This window comes from Sesamum indicum, linkage group LG7, assembly GCF_026168435.1.
Source record: "Sesamum indicum cultivar Baizhima isolate 11 linkage group LG7, ASM2616843v1, whole genome shotgun sequence".
Taxonomy (NCBI): Eukaryota; Viridiplantae; Streptophyta; class Magnoliopsida; order Lamiales; family Pedaliaceae; genus Sesamum; species Sesamum indicum.
The window spans coordinates 14,797,303-14,811,552 of record NC_142663.1 but is presented as its reverse complement, the minus strand read 5'-3'; the positions used below and the strand labels follow the sequence as shown (position 1 = coordinate 14,811,552).

Sequence of the window (14,250 nt, the reverse complement as noted above, 5' to 3'; positions counted from 1 at the left end):
AGGGGTTATTTTATTACTTTTATAATTTAGGTATGTAAATACACTTTATGCATAGTTTAGGGTGCAAAATGTATTTAACCCTATTAATTTTTAGAAAATATTTAGAATGTAAAACATGTTTATAGATACTATAGTATAATAATAATTTTTTTTATAGTAATTAAAATTTTAAGAGGTATTAGTGATGATACACAAATTACAAGAAGCTCCTCTAAAATACTTTTTAATTACAAGTACTTTCTTGATATTGAAAAATTGCCCCTAAAATTATAACATCCTAACAAATACCCCTACAACGAGTTGTCACAAGAGGATTCAAAAGAGTAACTTTTTAAACAACGAGAAAGTATTGACACTTATAGAAAACCTTAGGAGAGCAGAATTGTAATATACGCTAACGTTTATTATTGTTTTGGAGTGATTTGATTAATTTAATAAATTGAGTTAAAAAAATTAAATTTCGCATCATAATTTTATTCTTTTTGGGTATGTATGTGCACATATTGTCTTTTAACAATATGATAATTATATGAAATTTGGAATTGCGGTTTCTTTTCCAAATCGGGTGAAATTTAAGATCATCCAAAACTACTAAATGACACATCATTTAGGATTGACTTTGCCTATTTCTCAAAACGGAATGGCTAGAGAAGGTACTCCACATCTGCACAAGGTAGTCCCCTCCCCGACTATTATTCTTCGATTCCAGAATTCCCAGTTGTCATGTTTTCTTTCACTAGTTACTGCTCCTCTCCTATGCTATGCACAAATACATATAGCATTTCATCTTTACTGAAGCGGAGTAGGAATTGAATTGAACTGAACTAACAGCTTATACCAAACAAGAAACTCACTCTTTTCTCGTATTCAGCAAGCAGGCATCTATTACTGCAACTGGCCAGTCTGATTTCTATAATCAGACAAGAAACCATTTAAAACCAGATCTAATGCAAATGGATCAAGTCGAGAAGTGCAGCACGTAATAAAGATACAGGAAAATGTGATGTCCAATAAACACGTAGACATAGCACCAACTCTGGGTGTGCCTAGCTGAAAGGTTAACGAACATAAGTGGGGACGACAAGTAGTAAAGCGTAAACTAAGAAAAATGGTTTCATGACTATGCAGGGATGAGCTAACATGGCAAGTAAAGCGATTGTGCCTATGTAATCAATTTGTCCACTCAAGGGCACTCTTTATCGTAAACATCACTAGCATATTTCCAGTTCATGACCTTCCATATGTTCTTAAGGTAGTCTGGTCTCACGTTTTTGTACTGCCAACAAGAAACAAAAAGTTATGTCAGTAACATGTTAAAAGACACTATGATAACTAGATTGAATAGTGACAGCATCATGATCCTCTCATAGTCTTTCCCCTTATTGATCAGCAGGGAAATTTTGCTCTTCAAGAAGATTAGGGTAATGTATTTAGCCAAAGATAAGGTATGAGTAGATTGATACCTGCAAGTAGTATGCATGCTCCCAGACATCAATACCAAGCAATGGGACCAAACCTGGTCCTTTAGTAACCAGTGGATCCTGCATTACGAGATGTGTAAGATGGATTCAAACGATTAATCAGAAAAGCATTCATCTTTATTTTTCAAGCATACAATATGAACAAACAAAACTTCGTCATTCTCTTACACACATCTAGAAACTTGATGATGCATTATAAAATTTCCCAAATCCCTCAAAGGTGCATGCATGACATCCATATTGAGGAAAATCTCATACTCTCTTTGTTACTTTAAGTCTTTAATCATCTTTATTTGGGGAGCCTGCATAACCTAACTTATTCAGAGGCAGAGCCAAGGTCGCATACATTTTCTGGGCAAATGAGTTTGATTTCCTTCTGATTCTCATATGCTTTAAAGTCCACCATTCAATTTAGAATGATGGCCTTTAGGTATAAAATATAAACCAGATAATATAGATGAGGAACACATCAGGAGTGAAATTCTGAACTCTACCAACCTTTGAGTGAAAAGTTGAGATTATCTGCCTCAACTTGTTGAATAGCTTCCACTATGAAAATTTAACATACACTTCCTGCTTTTGCATTTAGTACTAGACCATGCATTGAACACTATATTAAGGAATAAACCAGACTCAAAGCAGTTAAGTTCTGAAATCCAGTATATTCTAGGGGTAAATCAAACTCCATATTGAGCCGCAAAACCAGAATCCAAATGATCGATGACATTGAATATCACATTATTACCTGATTTGCAGTGGTCTCAACCACCAGATGCTTCAATTCTTTATCCACACCAAGCCACTGGGAATATAGAAAACAAAATAAATGGAATTACCAGGAGACTACTACTTGATAAGCATCCTTTTTGTTACAGACAACAAAATGACAGTAGCAAACATATCAAAAACTCACCACCCATCCAGAACCCTGTAAGGCAGCACCTTCTGCATTCATCTTCTGGATTAGTGCATCCAAGGAGCCAAAGTGATTGTCAATAGCCCAACCTAAAGAACCCTTGGGAGGCTCACCACCACCTTCCTGCAAAGAGGCATTAATTTTTTGAAGAAAACTTTCACAATTTCAAAACAATCACCAAGAACAATGATTTTAAAGTTTGGGCTTAAGAGAAACTTACACGAATAGGCGCAAGATTCTTCCAGAAAATTGAGTGATTAACATGTCCTGTACACAAGAGTAGAGTGGTAAGAAGACCACACAGAAGTAACTGAAAATGCAACCATATAAAATTCCAGATGATCACAGAAAGAAAACTCATATCACAATCCAAAACAAACTGCTAAAGCTGAAAGCACCAAAATGTCACCAAATACCATAGAATTTCACCAGAGAAATGTCTAACCCGGCAGAGCAGACACAGTATTTCAGCAATGCCCATGACAAAGACTCAACCTGTCCCTAACAAATTAAAACCCATCTCGGAAAATGCATATCCAATAATATTAGCACACAACATTCTCTGATCCATGTCAAAAGTCACCTATTTTTTCTCCAATCACTTTTTTGAGTCTATCAATGTGGCATGTTGTGTCATCAGTTTAGATTCTCCAAAACTCAATGGGGAAAAATGGTCAAATATTCTAAATTGCAACATCCGCCACGCACCATGAATATATCTGGCAGCACGAACTCAAATTTTAATATAATAATTCAATTTCCAATGTGGAGCTCCCAATTTCATTCCACTAAAAGAATCCTAGCATAATTTTCGAAATCAAACGTAAAAAGATCTCATACCAATCCCAAAAAGCCTCACCATGACAAAAATCGAATCAAAATGAACATTGCAAGACAAAGGACAAAGATTCTTCCCAACCTCCGCCATTAAATTTGATGGCGCTCTGCAGCTTGACAACTGTGGAGGAGTCGCCCTTGGCAATGGCGCCATCGAGCTGCTCGAGGGCCTTATTGTAATTAGTTATGTAAGTCTGGTGATGCTTCTGGTGATGGAGCTGCATGATTTCACCGCTAATGGCGGGCTCGAGGGAGCCATAATCGTAGGTCAAATCGGGCAGGGAGAAGGTCTGGAGTCCACGGAAGCCTATGGGAGATGTCCTTAGGGTTCTTCTGGTGACTAGGGCTCGAAGAGCCATAGCTGACTTTGCTGGAAGCTTCTGAAGAGAGAGAGAGAGAGAGAGAGAGTTGGTTGTACTGAGAAGGTGCTGCTGACTGCGTTTTGCTTTGAGTTTTCTTTTTTTTTTTTTTTTGGCAAAAATCTCTTCTCTAATTTTATTTGACTAAACAGTTGTTTAAAGATTAATATTTTAATGCTTTTCTTTTGTTTACCAGTTCAAAATATTTAAATTAATGTAATTCAGGAGTTATAATTTTCACATTTATGAAAGTATCTTTATTAAAAAAATTATTTTATCTATAATATCAGTAACGAATTAATTGAGAATAAATATGAATTTTTATTCAACTTTTTACTAATATCAATAAATTCAGTAAATTTTAATTAATTAAATGATCTATTTCTTAATTTTAAAGATATTAAATAATTTTTATATAAAAAAAATCCACATATAATCATATCAAATATCGAAAAGCAACAATATAATTAATCCCATAACTACATTAAACCCTGTAAAAATTAAAACAAACATGACACTATAGCCCCCTCACTTCCTAGTACACCCCAAATTTTAAAAGTTATAAATGAAAATGTTGTTTTCATCATAATTCATTGAGATATTATCAAATTTGAGATTTGAACTCATAATTTCTCCTAATAATAGTAACACAACAAATATATCTTTTGTACAATTTTAAGTGTCTTTTCTTTGCATTGCCGTTTTAGTAATCTCTTAACACATTTCTCCGGTCCCATCAAAGGAAAAGCCGGCACAACATTGTAGGATCTGGCAATAAAAAGGACTAAAAGAAAAAATTTGATGAGAGTATCATAGAACACTAGCAAGACTGTATACAACTTCTTGAAATAAAACTCATCAGTAAAATCATTTGATTTTGGGCTTCTACTTAGAAACTCACCAGCTACAAGAATAAAGATTCAAATTCAATCAACCATAATAACATCCAAAAATGTTATTACAGTGAAGGAGGGCTGCAACAATATAGCAGAACAGAGCTCCCCAGAGAAAGGAACATCAAATACTATTATGAGTAGTTCTTGGTAAGTTCAGAGCTCGAAGTCCTGATATATGACACCCCTCCTTTTCAGTGGGTCTCACACATGAGTTCCACACATGGGAGGATGTGATCATCAGAGAACTGAGAGGCTCAGAACTGCCAAGAAATTTCGAATCTGATGTTAGAAGTCATTCATCAGTCTCATCAGAATGTAAAGAATCAGGTTGGAGCTGCCACATTACATACACTATACAAGTTTTAGCACAATCAACTTAGGCCATCACTGGAAACATGGAGAGGAATGTATATCAGCCAACAGAACCACAAGGTACCAAGACTAGCCGAGACGGCCCCATACATGGAAGAATGCAAGTCCTGACACTGGCCAATATTTTCCTATTTTGATATTAGAAGTCGTTTATCATCAGAATCAAGTGGCAGCTGCCACTATCTTTGTACTATAATAGTTTAGCTTGATCAAGTTAAACAATCACTCAAAACACAGAGAGGGAAGTATATCAGCCAACAGAACCACAAGATACCAGAACTGCTGAAGAGAGCCTCAGGGAAGAGAAAGTATAATAAATTTGTTACAGCTAACTTATCGACTATGTAAAGAAATTATTGAAAACAATGCTGGAATGCCATGGCTAAGGAATGTATCATCCAAAAAGTATTATAGATTTTTGAGTTTTATCCTTGGGTGTATGAGTTCACAATTTGAACTTCGGAAATGCAGAAGGTGTAGCCTTGTGCTGAAGGGGAACAACAAAGATCAAAGAAGAATTCAATTTTTTGAGACAGCAATTATTGAAAACAATGCTGGAATGCCATGGCTAAGGAATGTATCATCCAAAAAGTATTATAGATTTTTGAGTTTTATCCTTGGGTGTATGAGTTCACAATTTGAACTTCGGAAATGCAGAAGGTGTAGCCTTGTGCTGAAGGGGAACAACAAAGATCAAAGAAGAATTCAATTTTTTGAGACAGCAAGACTAACAAAGCTTGAACAGAATATCATCTAAAATTCCACGAATACAACTCGTAAACATAGATTGGCCGTAGGGGCAATTCCAGGTAAACTTTGACATTTTCTTTAGATTGGCCACAGAGGAAATTCCAAGCAACTTTGGCTTTTTCTAAGAGAAACTGCTAAAAAACCCACCATTGTTTCACACTTTCTTAGTGTCTGCAATTATGGAATAATATACCATTCATCCTTGGTAAAAAGACATAATTTAGGAAGGGTCTTAGAGTTTGACTGCAAGTGCTCAATTGACACTTTGCTGAAGTCTCTCCGACAAAGGCATAGTAATAATAATACTTAGAAACAATCCAATCTAGTTTTTCCATCCTGTAGCAGTTCTTTGTGTCAGCTTTCCTAAGCTTGAAATCCATCTCTGTTCCACTAATACATCCAAAAACTCTTAGAAGCCTGCCTTAGACCAAATCCAATGCAATATTGAAGATGACAACTACGAGTTGAAAACACTAAGACTTAACCTCAATAAAATCTCCCCAGCAAAGCTTTTCTGCAAGCTTAAATAGAAGATACATGGCAATAATTTTAAATCACTGTAAGCTAATTTCATTCTTCATATATACTTTTTCCGGCACCAAATTGTACTATTTCTTCTCTGGACCTACCATTGTCTACAATGTGCTCCATACTCAAGTGCATGGCAGTTAATGTTGAAGATTTAATCAAGGTCAAAGAAGTAAACACTGAGCATAATGGAACCGAAGGAGAGAGTTTTGCCTACTACACATTTCATGGATTGAAGCAGGTAAGCAGTAGAGTAAATCCAATTGATCACACTTCCTTGCCTCCACATGATTTTCAACTTAACTATAGAACAATTTGCTCAATGCTTATGTATAGTTAAACACAGCAAAACAAAAAAAACAAATATACATAGAGAATGAGTGTGTATATATATATATGTATGTTAATACTCTGTACATCAGATCATGAAGGATTTACTGCAGCACAGTAAGGTGTTTTCTTTTCTTTTAACCTTTTCCTACTTAGCACCCATGAAGAACTTACCTTGTCCCTGTCACTCCATCCATGTACTTCTACCCACCCCACCCCACCCCCCCCCCTTTTCTTTTTCTTGTTGATATCAAATTATATTTGAACTTCTTAAAGCTAAATCACATGGATCTGACTTCACTCACCAAGTATGTGAATCAGTCCAAGAAATCAGACACGACGATCAATTAGTACAGGTAGTACAGAAGTCAGCAGTAAGGCGCAGAAGGCATGCTGCTGGTAGTGCAATTGATGCAATATCATTCCTTTACCAGATATCAAATCTAAAGATATTCTTTCTCAGATTGGCTAGAAGTACATTCTTTCAAAAAGAAATTTAAAAAAGGAAATCTCTGGACCGTTTCATTTCCAAATGGATCTAGGCTTTGGTTATTAATTGACAATTTTATGTTGATAATTTCTTTCAAAAAGAACAAGATCAATAAGAGTGTGGGGAATAGGAAAACAGCAGATAAACTTGGGAGAGATTTTTTAGGAGAAAGAGATGCAACCTAGAATGACTTTCGTGTTTTAGCTTCAGCGAAAACTTGTTCCTACATTGACTAGGTATGAACGGATATAGGCTGTTATTTCCTGTCACTACTCAAAATGTGGGAACTTGGTTTCAGTAAATGATGCCAAATATATACTAAAGGAGAAAATGGTGAAACCAAGTTAACAACATTAGATACTGATACACAGACCTTACGCTGGATGATAATCATGTCTAATACATCTAGAGAAAATAAAGAATTGCAAATAAAGAAACACACACTTTTACAGAGAGACAAATAAATTGATCTAACAGCATTAAAAACGCCAACTGGCATCAGTTACCAAACAAAGCTGATGAGCCATGCTGTGTTGCGTGAGCATATAGAACTCATTCCATCCTATCATGATTAAGGAGAAATATTCCAAAATATCGCAGATATAACACGTTCTACACATGCATGAGGTTTTGAGGTTTTCCCTTTTCCTTTGTCCTTCCGTGGTTTTCTCCTTTTCATATAAAGCTACGAAAGACTTACGTATACATCTAGCTCAATTCCACCAAGCTCTCAGTTATCCAAGTCGACTGTAAATAGGCACTTCAGATCAGAATATATGAGAAAGTGTAAGTGCTCAAGGGTAAAGGTGTTTCATACAGATCAAATACTCTTCATAATCCTCATGTTTCTCGACTTGGTAACTTGAAACAACATACAATATATAATTTCCCCATCTTTGTTCTCAACACTGACAAGCATCTCAGTTCCTTTGTCTAATTAAATTTGTTATTTAATGCAGGTTGCTGAGAAGCTGGCATCTTTGGCCAAAATTGCCTGCCCTATCATTATAACAAGCTTGCTCATGTATTCGAAGTCCTTCGTCTCTATGCTCTTCTTGGGACATCTTGGAGACATTGCACTGTCTGGTGGCTCCCTGTCAATTAGTTTTGCTAACATAACAGGGTACTCTGTCCTCAAAGGGCTGGCCATGGGGATGGAGCCAATATGTTATCAAGCATATGGAGCAAAGAGATGGGCAATTATGACCAAAACCTACAGAAAGACTCTAATTCTCCTCTTGGCCGCTATCTTTCCAATCTCTTTGTTGTGGTTAAACATGGAACCTATCCTTTTATGGTTAGGCCAAGATGAGAATATCGCTGCAGTGGCCAAGATCTATATAAAGTATTCAATTCCTGACTTGATTGCTCAGGCACATTTCCATCCCCTTAGGACATTCTTAAGGACTCAAAACATTAACAGACCCCTCACCATATCAGTAATAGGTGCTATGCTTCTTCACTGCCCAATCAACTACTTGCTGGTTGTATATTTAAATTTGGGAGTCAAAGGGGTGGCCCTAGCCTCAGCATGGAACACTTTAAATGTAAATTTTGGCCTTCTGGTGTACCTTATCATGTCAAAAACCTCACTAAGACCCTGGGATGGGGGCATAGCTAGCATATTTTCTGAAGGCTGGCACCCACTCCTTGCCCTTGCAGGTTCAAGTGTCTTATCTGTTTGTCTAGAGTGGTGGTGTTACGAAATCTTATTACTGCTTTGCAGTCTCTTAAGCAACCCACAGGTTAATGTTGCAGCAATGGGCATCCTAATACAAACAACAAGCTTACTTTATGTATTCCCCTCTTCCTTGAGCTCAGCTTTGTCAATACAGGTAGGCCATGAGTTAGGGGCTGATCAGCCAAAACAGGCACAACAGACAAGTATTGTTGGTTTCACTCTGGCGGCTCTATGGGGAATTTTGGCTTTCCTTTTCACCACTGCAGTAAGAGATGTTTGGGGCAGACTTTTCACATGTGACCCGATGACTCTTGGTTTAACATCAAGTACTCTTCCTTTATTAGGTTTTTGTGAATTAGGCAACAGCCCCCAGACTGCTGCATGTGGAGTTTTGGTCGGCTCTGCCCGGCCAAAAATGGGCTGCCATATAAATTTTGTATCTTTCTATCTCATAGGTTTGCCAGTTGCAGCTTTATCCGCATTCAAGTTTAACATGGGCTTTTTTGGCCTGTGGTTTGGGATGGCAGCAGCACAAGTTTCATGTACATGCATGATGGTTTGTACCCTCATTTACACAGACTGGAAACAGCAAGCCACCAGAGCAAAGGAGCTAACTCAGGAAAATGAAGATGACAAAAATGACTTGGAAGCCCCTCTGCTAAGCTGAACATGTTAACTAGGAACTGTAGGTCCATGAATTTTAATAAATTGGGGTTAGGGGCTGGGAGTGGGATTGTTTATAAAGATGCACATGGTATGCATGTCAAGAGAGGATGTCGTGGAAGTGGGCTGAATAAAAATGGGCATGGACCCATTTCCCTTTTGTATCTCTGACCAATGTAATTACTTACTACTGCACAAACAGAGAGTTGCAATATCCTTTTAAGATCCCAAACCATCTTGATAATCTTCAGATGTTGTAATAGAGATAAGACAAGAGATATTAATTTGTCAAACTTCGCTTGAACATTCTGTTATGTAGTAGCAGAGAAATAAAATAAATAGATCATGCAAAAATGTGGCCATCAGACCATATTATATTAGGCATGTTATGCGTAAAATCTGAAGTTTTTCATTGAGTTAATGACAAAAGACTAATATACAAAAAAACTATCTGAGTAAGAAATATTTCTTATTTTCATCAGAATAAGTAACACTGTCAACTAAAAGATCTGACGAGAGAGTGTTAGCATTTATATTAGCACAGGGAATAGAAGAGTACTCCTTGATGCCAATGCTTTGAAACTGAGAGCTTTTATCTTCATCTTGAACTTGCCCTTGCATGCTGCACACAGTTGAAGTCTAGAAAATTGCACACCTAATTGTACCAAAAATACAATTTTTCATGCACGCAAATCCTTGTTTGCATCCCAAACTGTGCCCTTTGAGACAGGAAGTTCGTTTAACTTCATGGTACCAGTCTCAACATGTAAAAGAGGATCGGTTTCAGCTTCCTTTAGCTGGACAGATGGCAAAACAAAGAGCTTAGCAGTAGATAGAAAGTAAATATTCATTCTTCAATAGAAAGTCTGGTTAAAGGAACAAGTTACAAGATCTGGAAGAAGAACAAATAGCAATGTCTAATACCTGACCCTGAGCTGATGCTTCTTCAGCTTTTGACTGACTTTCTTGAGTGCAATAATATGAATATAGAATCATCCCAACCAATGCCACCATTATTCCAAAAATGTTCCTCCAGCTAAATGGATCACGAAGCAAAACATAACCAAATGCTAATACTAAACAAGTTTTCAGATGCCCAAGGACTTGATAGGTGACAGGAGATGTCTTTCCTATCACAAGGAATGTGCTAAAATTTACCGAGATTGAAATCAGACAGGATAGTACAATAAAAACCTGCAACACCAATATGAGTTCAGATCTAGGTACAATTTAGAACAAAAAAATTAGTTATAGAGATCTTAAAAACTCATAGTACTTACCACAACTCGTGGTGTATACTCAAAGGAAAAAACATTTTGGTTAGTCAAAAGCCTATCCAGAAATGGACCCGAGATAAGCAAGGTGACTGCTTGATAAAGACAAGACTGATACAGGAGTTGGGTCGAAGAAATCTTATATCTCTTTTGGATGGTATTGGTCATCTGAAAGGAACTGATTAAGATATCAAACAAAAACAATAATCCAAAAACCAAAATGGAATGCGTAGTTCAAGATATTTTTTCATTACTTCTCCTTAATCATCATCAGATTCTTTGGTTAGTATCTCTATGTTTTATGATACATGCATAAGTCCTGAGCTCTATCAGATTTTCTCATCCCTCCTGTGACCTGTTATCCTTTGCTTCTAGCTTTTTCTTGTGTCTGTTATTCGCCTGCATATGATGATGATGGTCTGATAATGGTACTAGGCCAAACGAAAGTAAACAAAGAATGCATCAAAATGGCAAAAAGGATACAATTTGAGCAACACAGGTAGTAACAACTGCAAGGAGAGAGAGAAAAGATCCCAGGATATTCAGCTGCAGATCAGTAACTGTTGCAATTCCAACACCTAGAAGCAGAATGGCCAGAGAAAGCTTAATGCTCTTACTGCAATAAGACGACTGAAGAAATATTAGAGACAGAAGAAACCAACAAAAGAGTTCAGACCTATATGAGCAAAACTATCTTAACCTTACTGAAAAAAGGCTAATCCTGAGACAAAGCATCTGACGGTTAGTTAGGTGTATCAAAAGAATTGGAGAATTTTCCAATGATCATTATGTGCAGCAAAACAGCTGTCTGCTGTAAGGCCATAGTCATGGTTTACTCGAATAAAATCCATGACTATGCATCCAATTGGGCACCTTTAGTCTTTACCAAGCAATTACAGCATCCAATTGGAAGTTTTTTATGTTTTCATGAAGAATGTGAAAAAAAAAAGAAACAGAGTATTGCTCCTATACATTACGACAAAAATGTGATCAAGGATGAAGCATGAAGTATGTAAAGATCATGTGGTAAAAGATATTTACTGCTTTTCCATATGATAAACGGAAACCGACCTGAATGTTTTGCTTAAGAAAAGGGTTTCCAAGAGCACTGTGCATGGGATAATTGCCAACTTCGTCATCTGGTTAAGGTAATAGAATTAGAATTAGAAGATCAGAAAACTAGGGAGTTGCATATCAAAAGTTGGATCAGGCAAGGAACACACACACACACACTCTATATATATATATATATATATCTTTACCTGATAGAAACCAACTGAATTGAAACCTAAGCTGAGGTTTAACAATCCAATTGAAATTCCATTTAAGATGCCAAACCCAATTACAGTTTGTAATTCTATTGGTTTGTGCTCAAAGAATTTCATGGATAGTGCCACATGAAGAGAGCAAAAAGTAACCAGCAGATGCCAGCTCGTCAGAGTTGTAGCTGCATAAAGAAGAATCAAACTTCATCTTCTCAAACATCCCATTTTCAAAAGAAATATGTAGCACAAGATGACGTTATAATAAGTAGAGACTGCTTTCTTTATCTACCAAGGAAACCACACTACCAGATTAAGAAAACAATCAGGAACACTATCAGAATTTGGGTGATCGCATTCTTTATGTAATGATGAAACAAAATTGCACAGCTAAACCACAGACCAAACTCCAAAAAAGGATTTGTTGAAACTAGAATCACCTCACTTTCTAAAGCAATTGTTCCAACTCAAATAGTGCTCATTGTTACATTTCAGCTGTTTTTTTTTCCTCTGCTTTGCAGCTATGAGACCAGATGCTAAAATGCATGATATGAAGCACAAAAAAAGTGAAAAAGAATAAATATCCAGCATGATTCTACAGGACACAAACATAACAGTGCAGCACTTATCAATAGAATTGAAACTAAAAGAACTACTGCAAAACGAATTTCTAGCACTAAGTCATACATGCCTCAACATCTGAACATAAATCATAGAAAAGAATTCCTATACTCTACAATCAAACAATGGCTTGTCAGATAAGTAACAAGTGACTCACCGAAAATGAAATGTAAATTGCTCATAAGCGCTTTATTACAAATCACAATTGAAACCGACGAAACCACCGACAGAGTAAGCGCCCCTACCGTCCCCAACTGAAACCCTTTATTCTCATTCATCTTCCTTTTCTTCTATATCCTTTCTTCGTCCTATGATCAAGAATTCACAGTTAATCACCCAAACCCGAAACGATCAAGAATTCGCACAAAAAACGAGTTTATAACCTGAGATGAATATGGATATACGTGCAGGGGGAGTACGTGATCTGTAATTGGGAAAGGAGCGAATATGGGTTGCTTACAATTAGGGCAAAATCTACGCAGTCACTATCGATTGTTCAACTACAGCTTTGTTGTGAAAACGTGTGCCTGAATACACCTCATTATTCTATATATGCACATGAATATACAAAGATTACAGTCAATTCTTTGTGATAGTGTGTGTTAGGGTATCTACAGTTGTGTGTGGTGGTCGACCCAAATATGGATTTGGGGTGGGGTGGGGTGGGGTGGGGTGAGGGGGTGCTTGTGTTCAGTTCTTCAGTTGCATCTTCTTCTCCATTGAACGCGGGCTTGAGCACCTGTTTTAAAATATTATAAGAAATAAAATAAAATATTTCAATACGACGCCATTCCTTCTATTCGCTTTTTGTATATTTATTTTATTATTTTTTGGGCAACAATATCTTGGTAGTATTATAATTTATTTTGATATACCAAAATACATAAATAAATAAGAGTAAATTACAAATAACTCCATTGAGATTCAGCATAATCCCGAATACCCCTATCGGATATTGTAAATACCCACTTAAATAAAAAATAATTATATCTCCAATAAGATGAAAATTACTACTTTTTTAAAAAATATATATATATAAGGATGAATAAAATAAATAATCTATTGAGAATATTAGTTCATTGTATAAAATTTGAAAATAATATTATAATTCTTGAAAGGACATTTTGTACTGTTCAATATAAAAATTATTGATATTACACAAGTTTTAAGATCAGTAAAATATTTATAATTATTCAAAACCTTAACTGTAATTTAGCCCATAAACAAATAGACATCCATGTGCCAATTTCAACAATTGCAATTTCCCTTTCTAAGAATCCTCACACGCGATCGTTTGTTAAATATAAGTAGATATTTTTCACGTATTTAATTGCATTATTAATTGTGTTATTGTAGATACCATATAAGAAAATTTTGACATAATTCCAAGTTTGGGATTAATGATTTTGGGTGCAGTCATGTATATTATTATGGTGATGTGCATTTTACGTCTAAAAAGGCATAAGACGATGATGATGAATGGTGAGAGATCCGAGTACATGATGGTGGGCTGTGCACGTGATTCACATCAATTCATTTTATAAAATAATAATAATAATAAAATTGGATAATTCTGAATAATTAATCAGTAGAAGTTGTGAATCAAGAAGTCTCTGATTCATCTTTCTTGGTGCCATTTTTCTTTCTTATGCTGCTTGTGAAGGTTAATGTGCAAAGTGGGTAATAGATAGATGTAAGAGGACAAAATATCATATATTTATATAAATGAGTGTAATATCATATCATCATCCAACAACTCTAGAAACCACATCCATCAGGCTTTGATTTCA

The 14,250-nt window shown here is 36.0% G+C and overlaps 3 protein-coding genes across 5 annotated transcripts; 1 reads left to right on the top strand and 2 right to left on the bottom strand.

Annotated features, from left to right (window-relative positions):
- Positions 1-1,066: 1,066 nt before the first annotated feature.
- On the bottom strand, positions 1,067-3,612 carry LOC105166989 (superoxide dismutase [Mn], mitochondrial). Its single transcript, NM_001319689.1, is given in 6 exon segments — positions 1,067-1,276; positions 1,464-1,541; positions 2,227-2,283; positions 2,395-2,520; positions 2,618-2,664; positions 3,317-3,612. Coding segments are annotated over 6 exon segments (678 nt in total). The 5' UTR covers positions 3,594-3,612; the 3' UTR covers positions 1,067-1,183.
- A 3,984-nt stretch (positions 3,613-7,596) lies between these two features.
- LOC105166987 (protein DETOXIFICATION 53-like) lies at positions 7,597-9,599 on the top strand. Of its 2 annotated transcripts, none has more exons than XM_011086530.3 (2): positions 7,597-7,816; positions 7,919-9,599. In XM_011086530.3, the coding sequence occupies exons 1-2, from the start codon at positions 7,736-7,738 to the stop codon at positions 9,305-9,307; spliced, it is 1,470 nt and encodes a 489-aa protein (XP_011084832.1). In that variant the 5' UTR covers positions 7,597-7,735; the 3' UTR covers positions 9,308-9,599. The 2 variants fall into 2 exon arrangements, with proteins under 2 accessions (XP_011084832.1, XP_011084831.1); XM_011086529.3 differs by having other exon boundaries at positions 7,601-7,745.
- Positions 9,600-9,649: 50 nt separating this feature from the next.
- On the bottom strand, positions 9,650-13,197 carry LOC105166986 (UDP-xylose transporter 3). Of its 2 annotated transcripts, none has more exons than XM_088882865.1 (8): positions 12,921-13,197; positions 12,618-12,768; positions 11,840-12,024; positions 11,649-11,716; positions 11,061-11,193; positions 10,584-10,745; positions 10,228-10,497; positions 9,650-10,100 (listed from the first exon to the last, which is right to left on the bottom strand). In XM_088882865.1, exons 2-8 carry the CDS (start codon positions 12,736-12,738, stop codon positions 9,984-9,986), a joined length of 1,056 nt encoding a protein of 351 aa, XP_088738991.1. In that variant the 5' UTR covers positions 12,739-12,768; positions 12,921-13,197; the 3' UTR covers positions 9,650-9,983. The 2 variants fall into 2 exon arrangements, with proteins under 2 accessions (XP_088738991.1, XP_011084830.1); XM_011086528.3 differs by having other exon boundaries at positions 12,844-13,196.
- Positions 13,198-14,250: the final 1,053 nt, after the last annotated feature.

Excerpts from the sequence above, each read along its gene's own strand:
- LOC105166987 (XM_011086530.3), top strand. The coding sequence starts at position 7,736 with ATGAGAAAGTGTAAGTGCTCAAGGGTAAAGGTGTTTCATACAGATCAA. Across the intron at positions 7,817-7,918 it reads TCCTCATGTTTCTCGACTTG|GTTGCTGAGAAGCTGGCATC; the intron begins GTAACTTGAAAC and ends TATTTAATGCAG.
- LOC105166986 (XM_088882865.1), bottom strand. The coding sequence starts at position 12,738 with ATGAATGAGAATAAAGGGTTTCAGTTGGGGACGGTAGGGGCGCTTACT. Across the intron at positions 10,746-11,060 it reads CTACCTGTGTTGCTCAAATT|ATGACCAATACCATCCAAAA; the intron begins GTATCCTTTTTG and ends AGTTCCTTTCAG. Across the intron at positions 10,498-10,583 it reads AGTATACACCACGAGTTGTG|GTTTTTATTGTACTATCCTG; the intron begins GTAAGTACTATG and ends TTGGTGTTGCAG.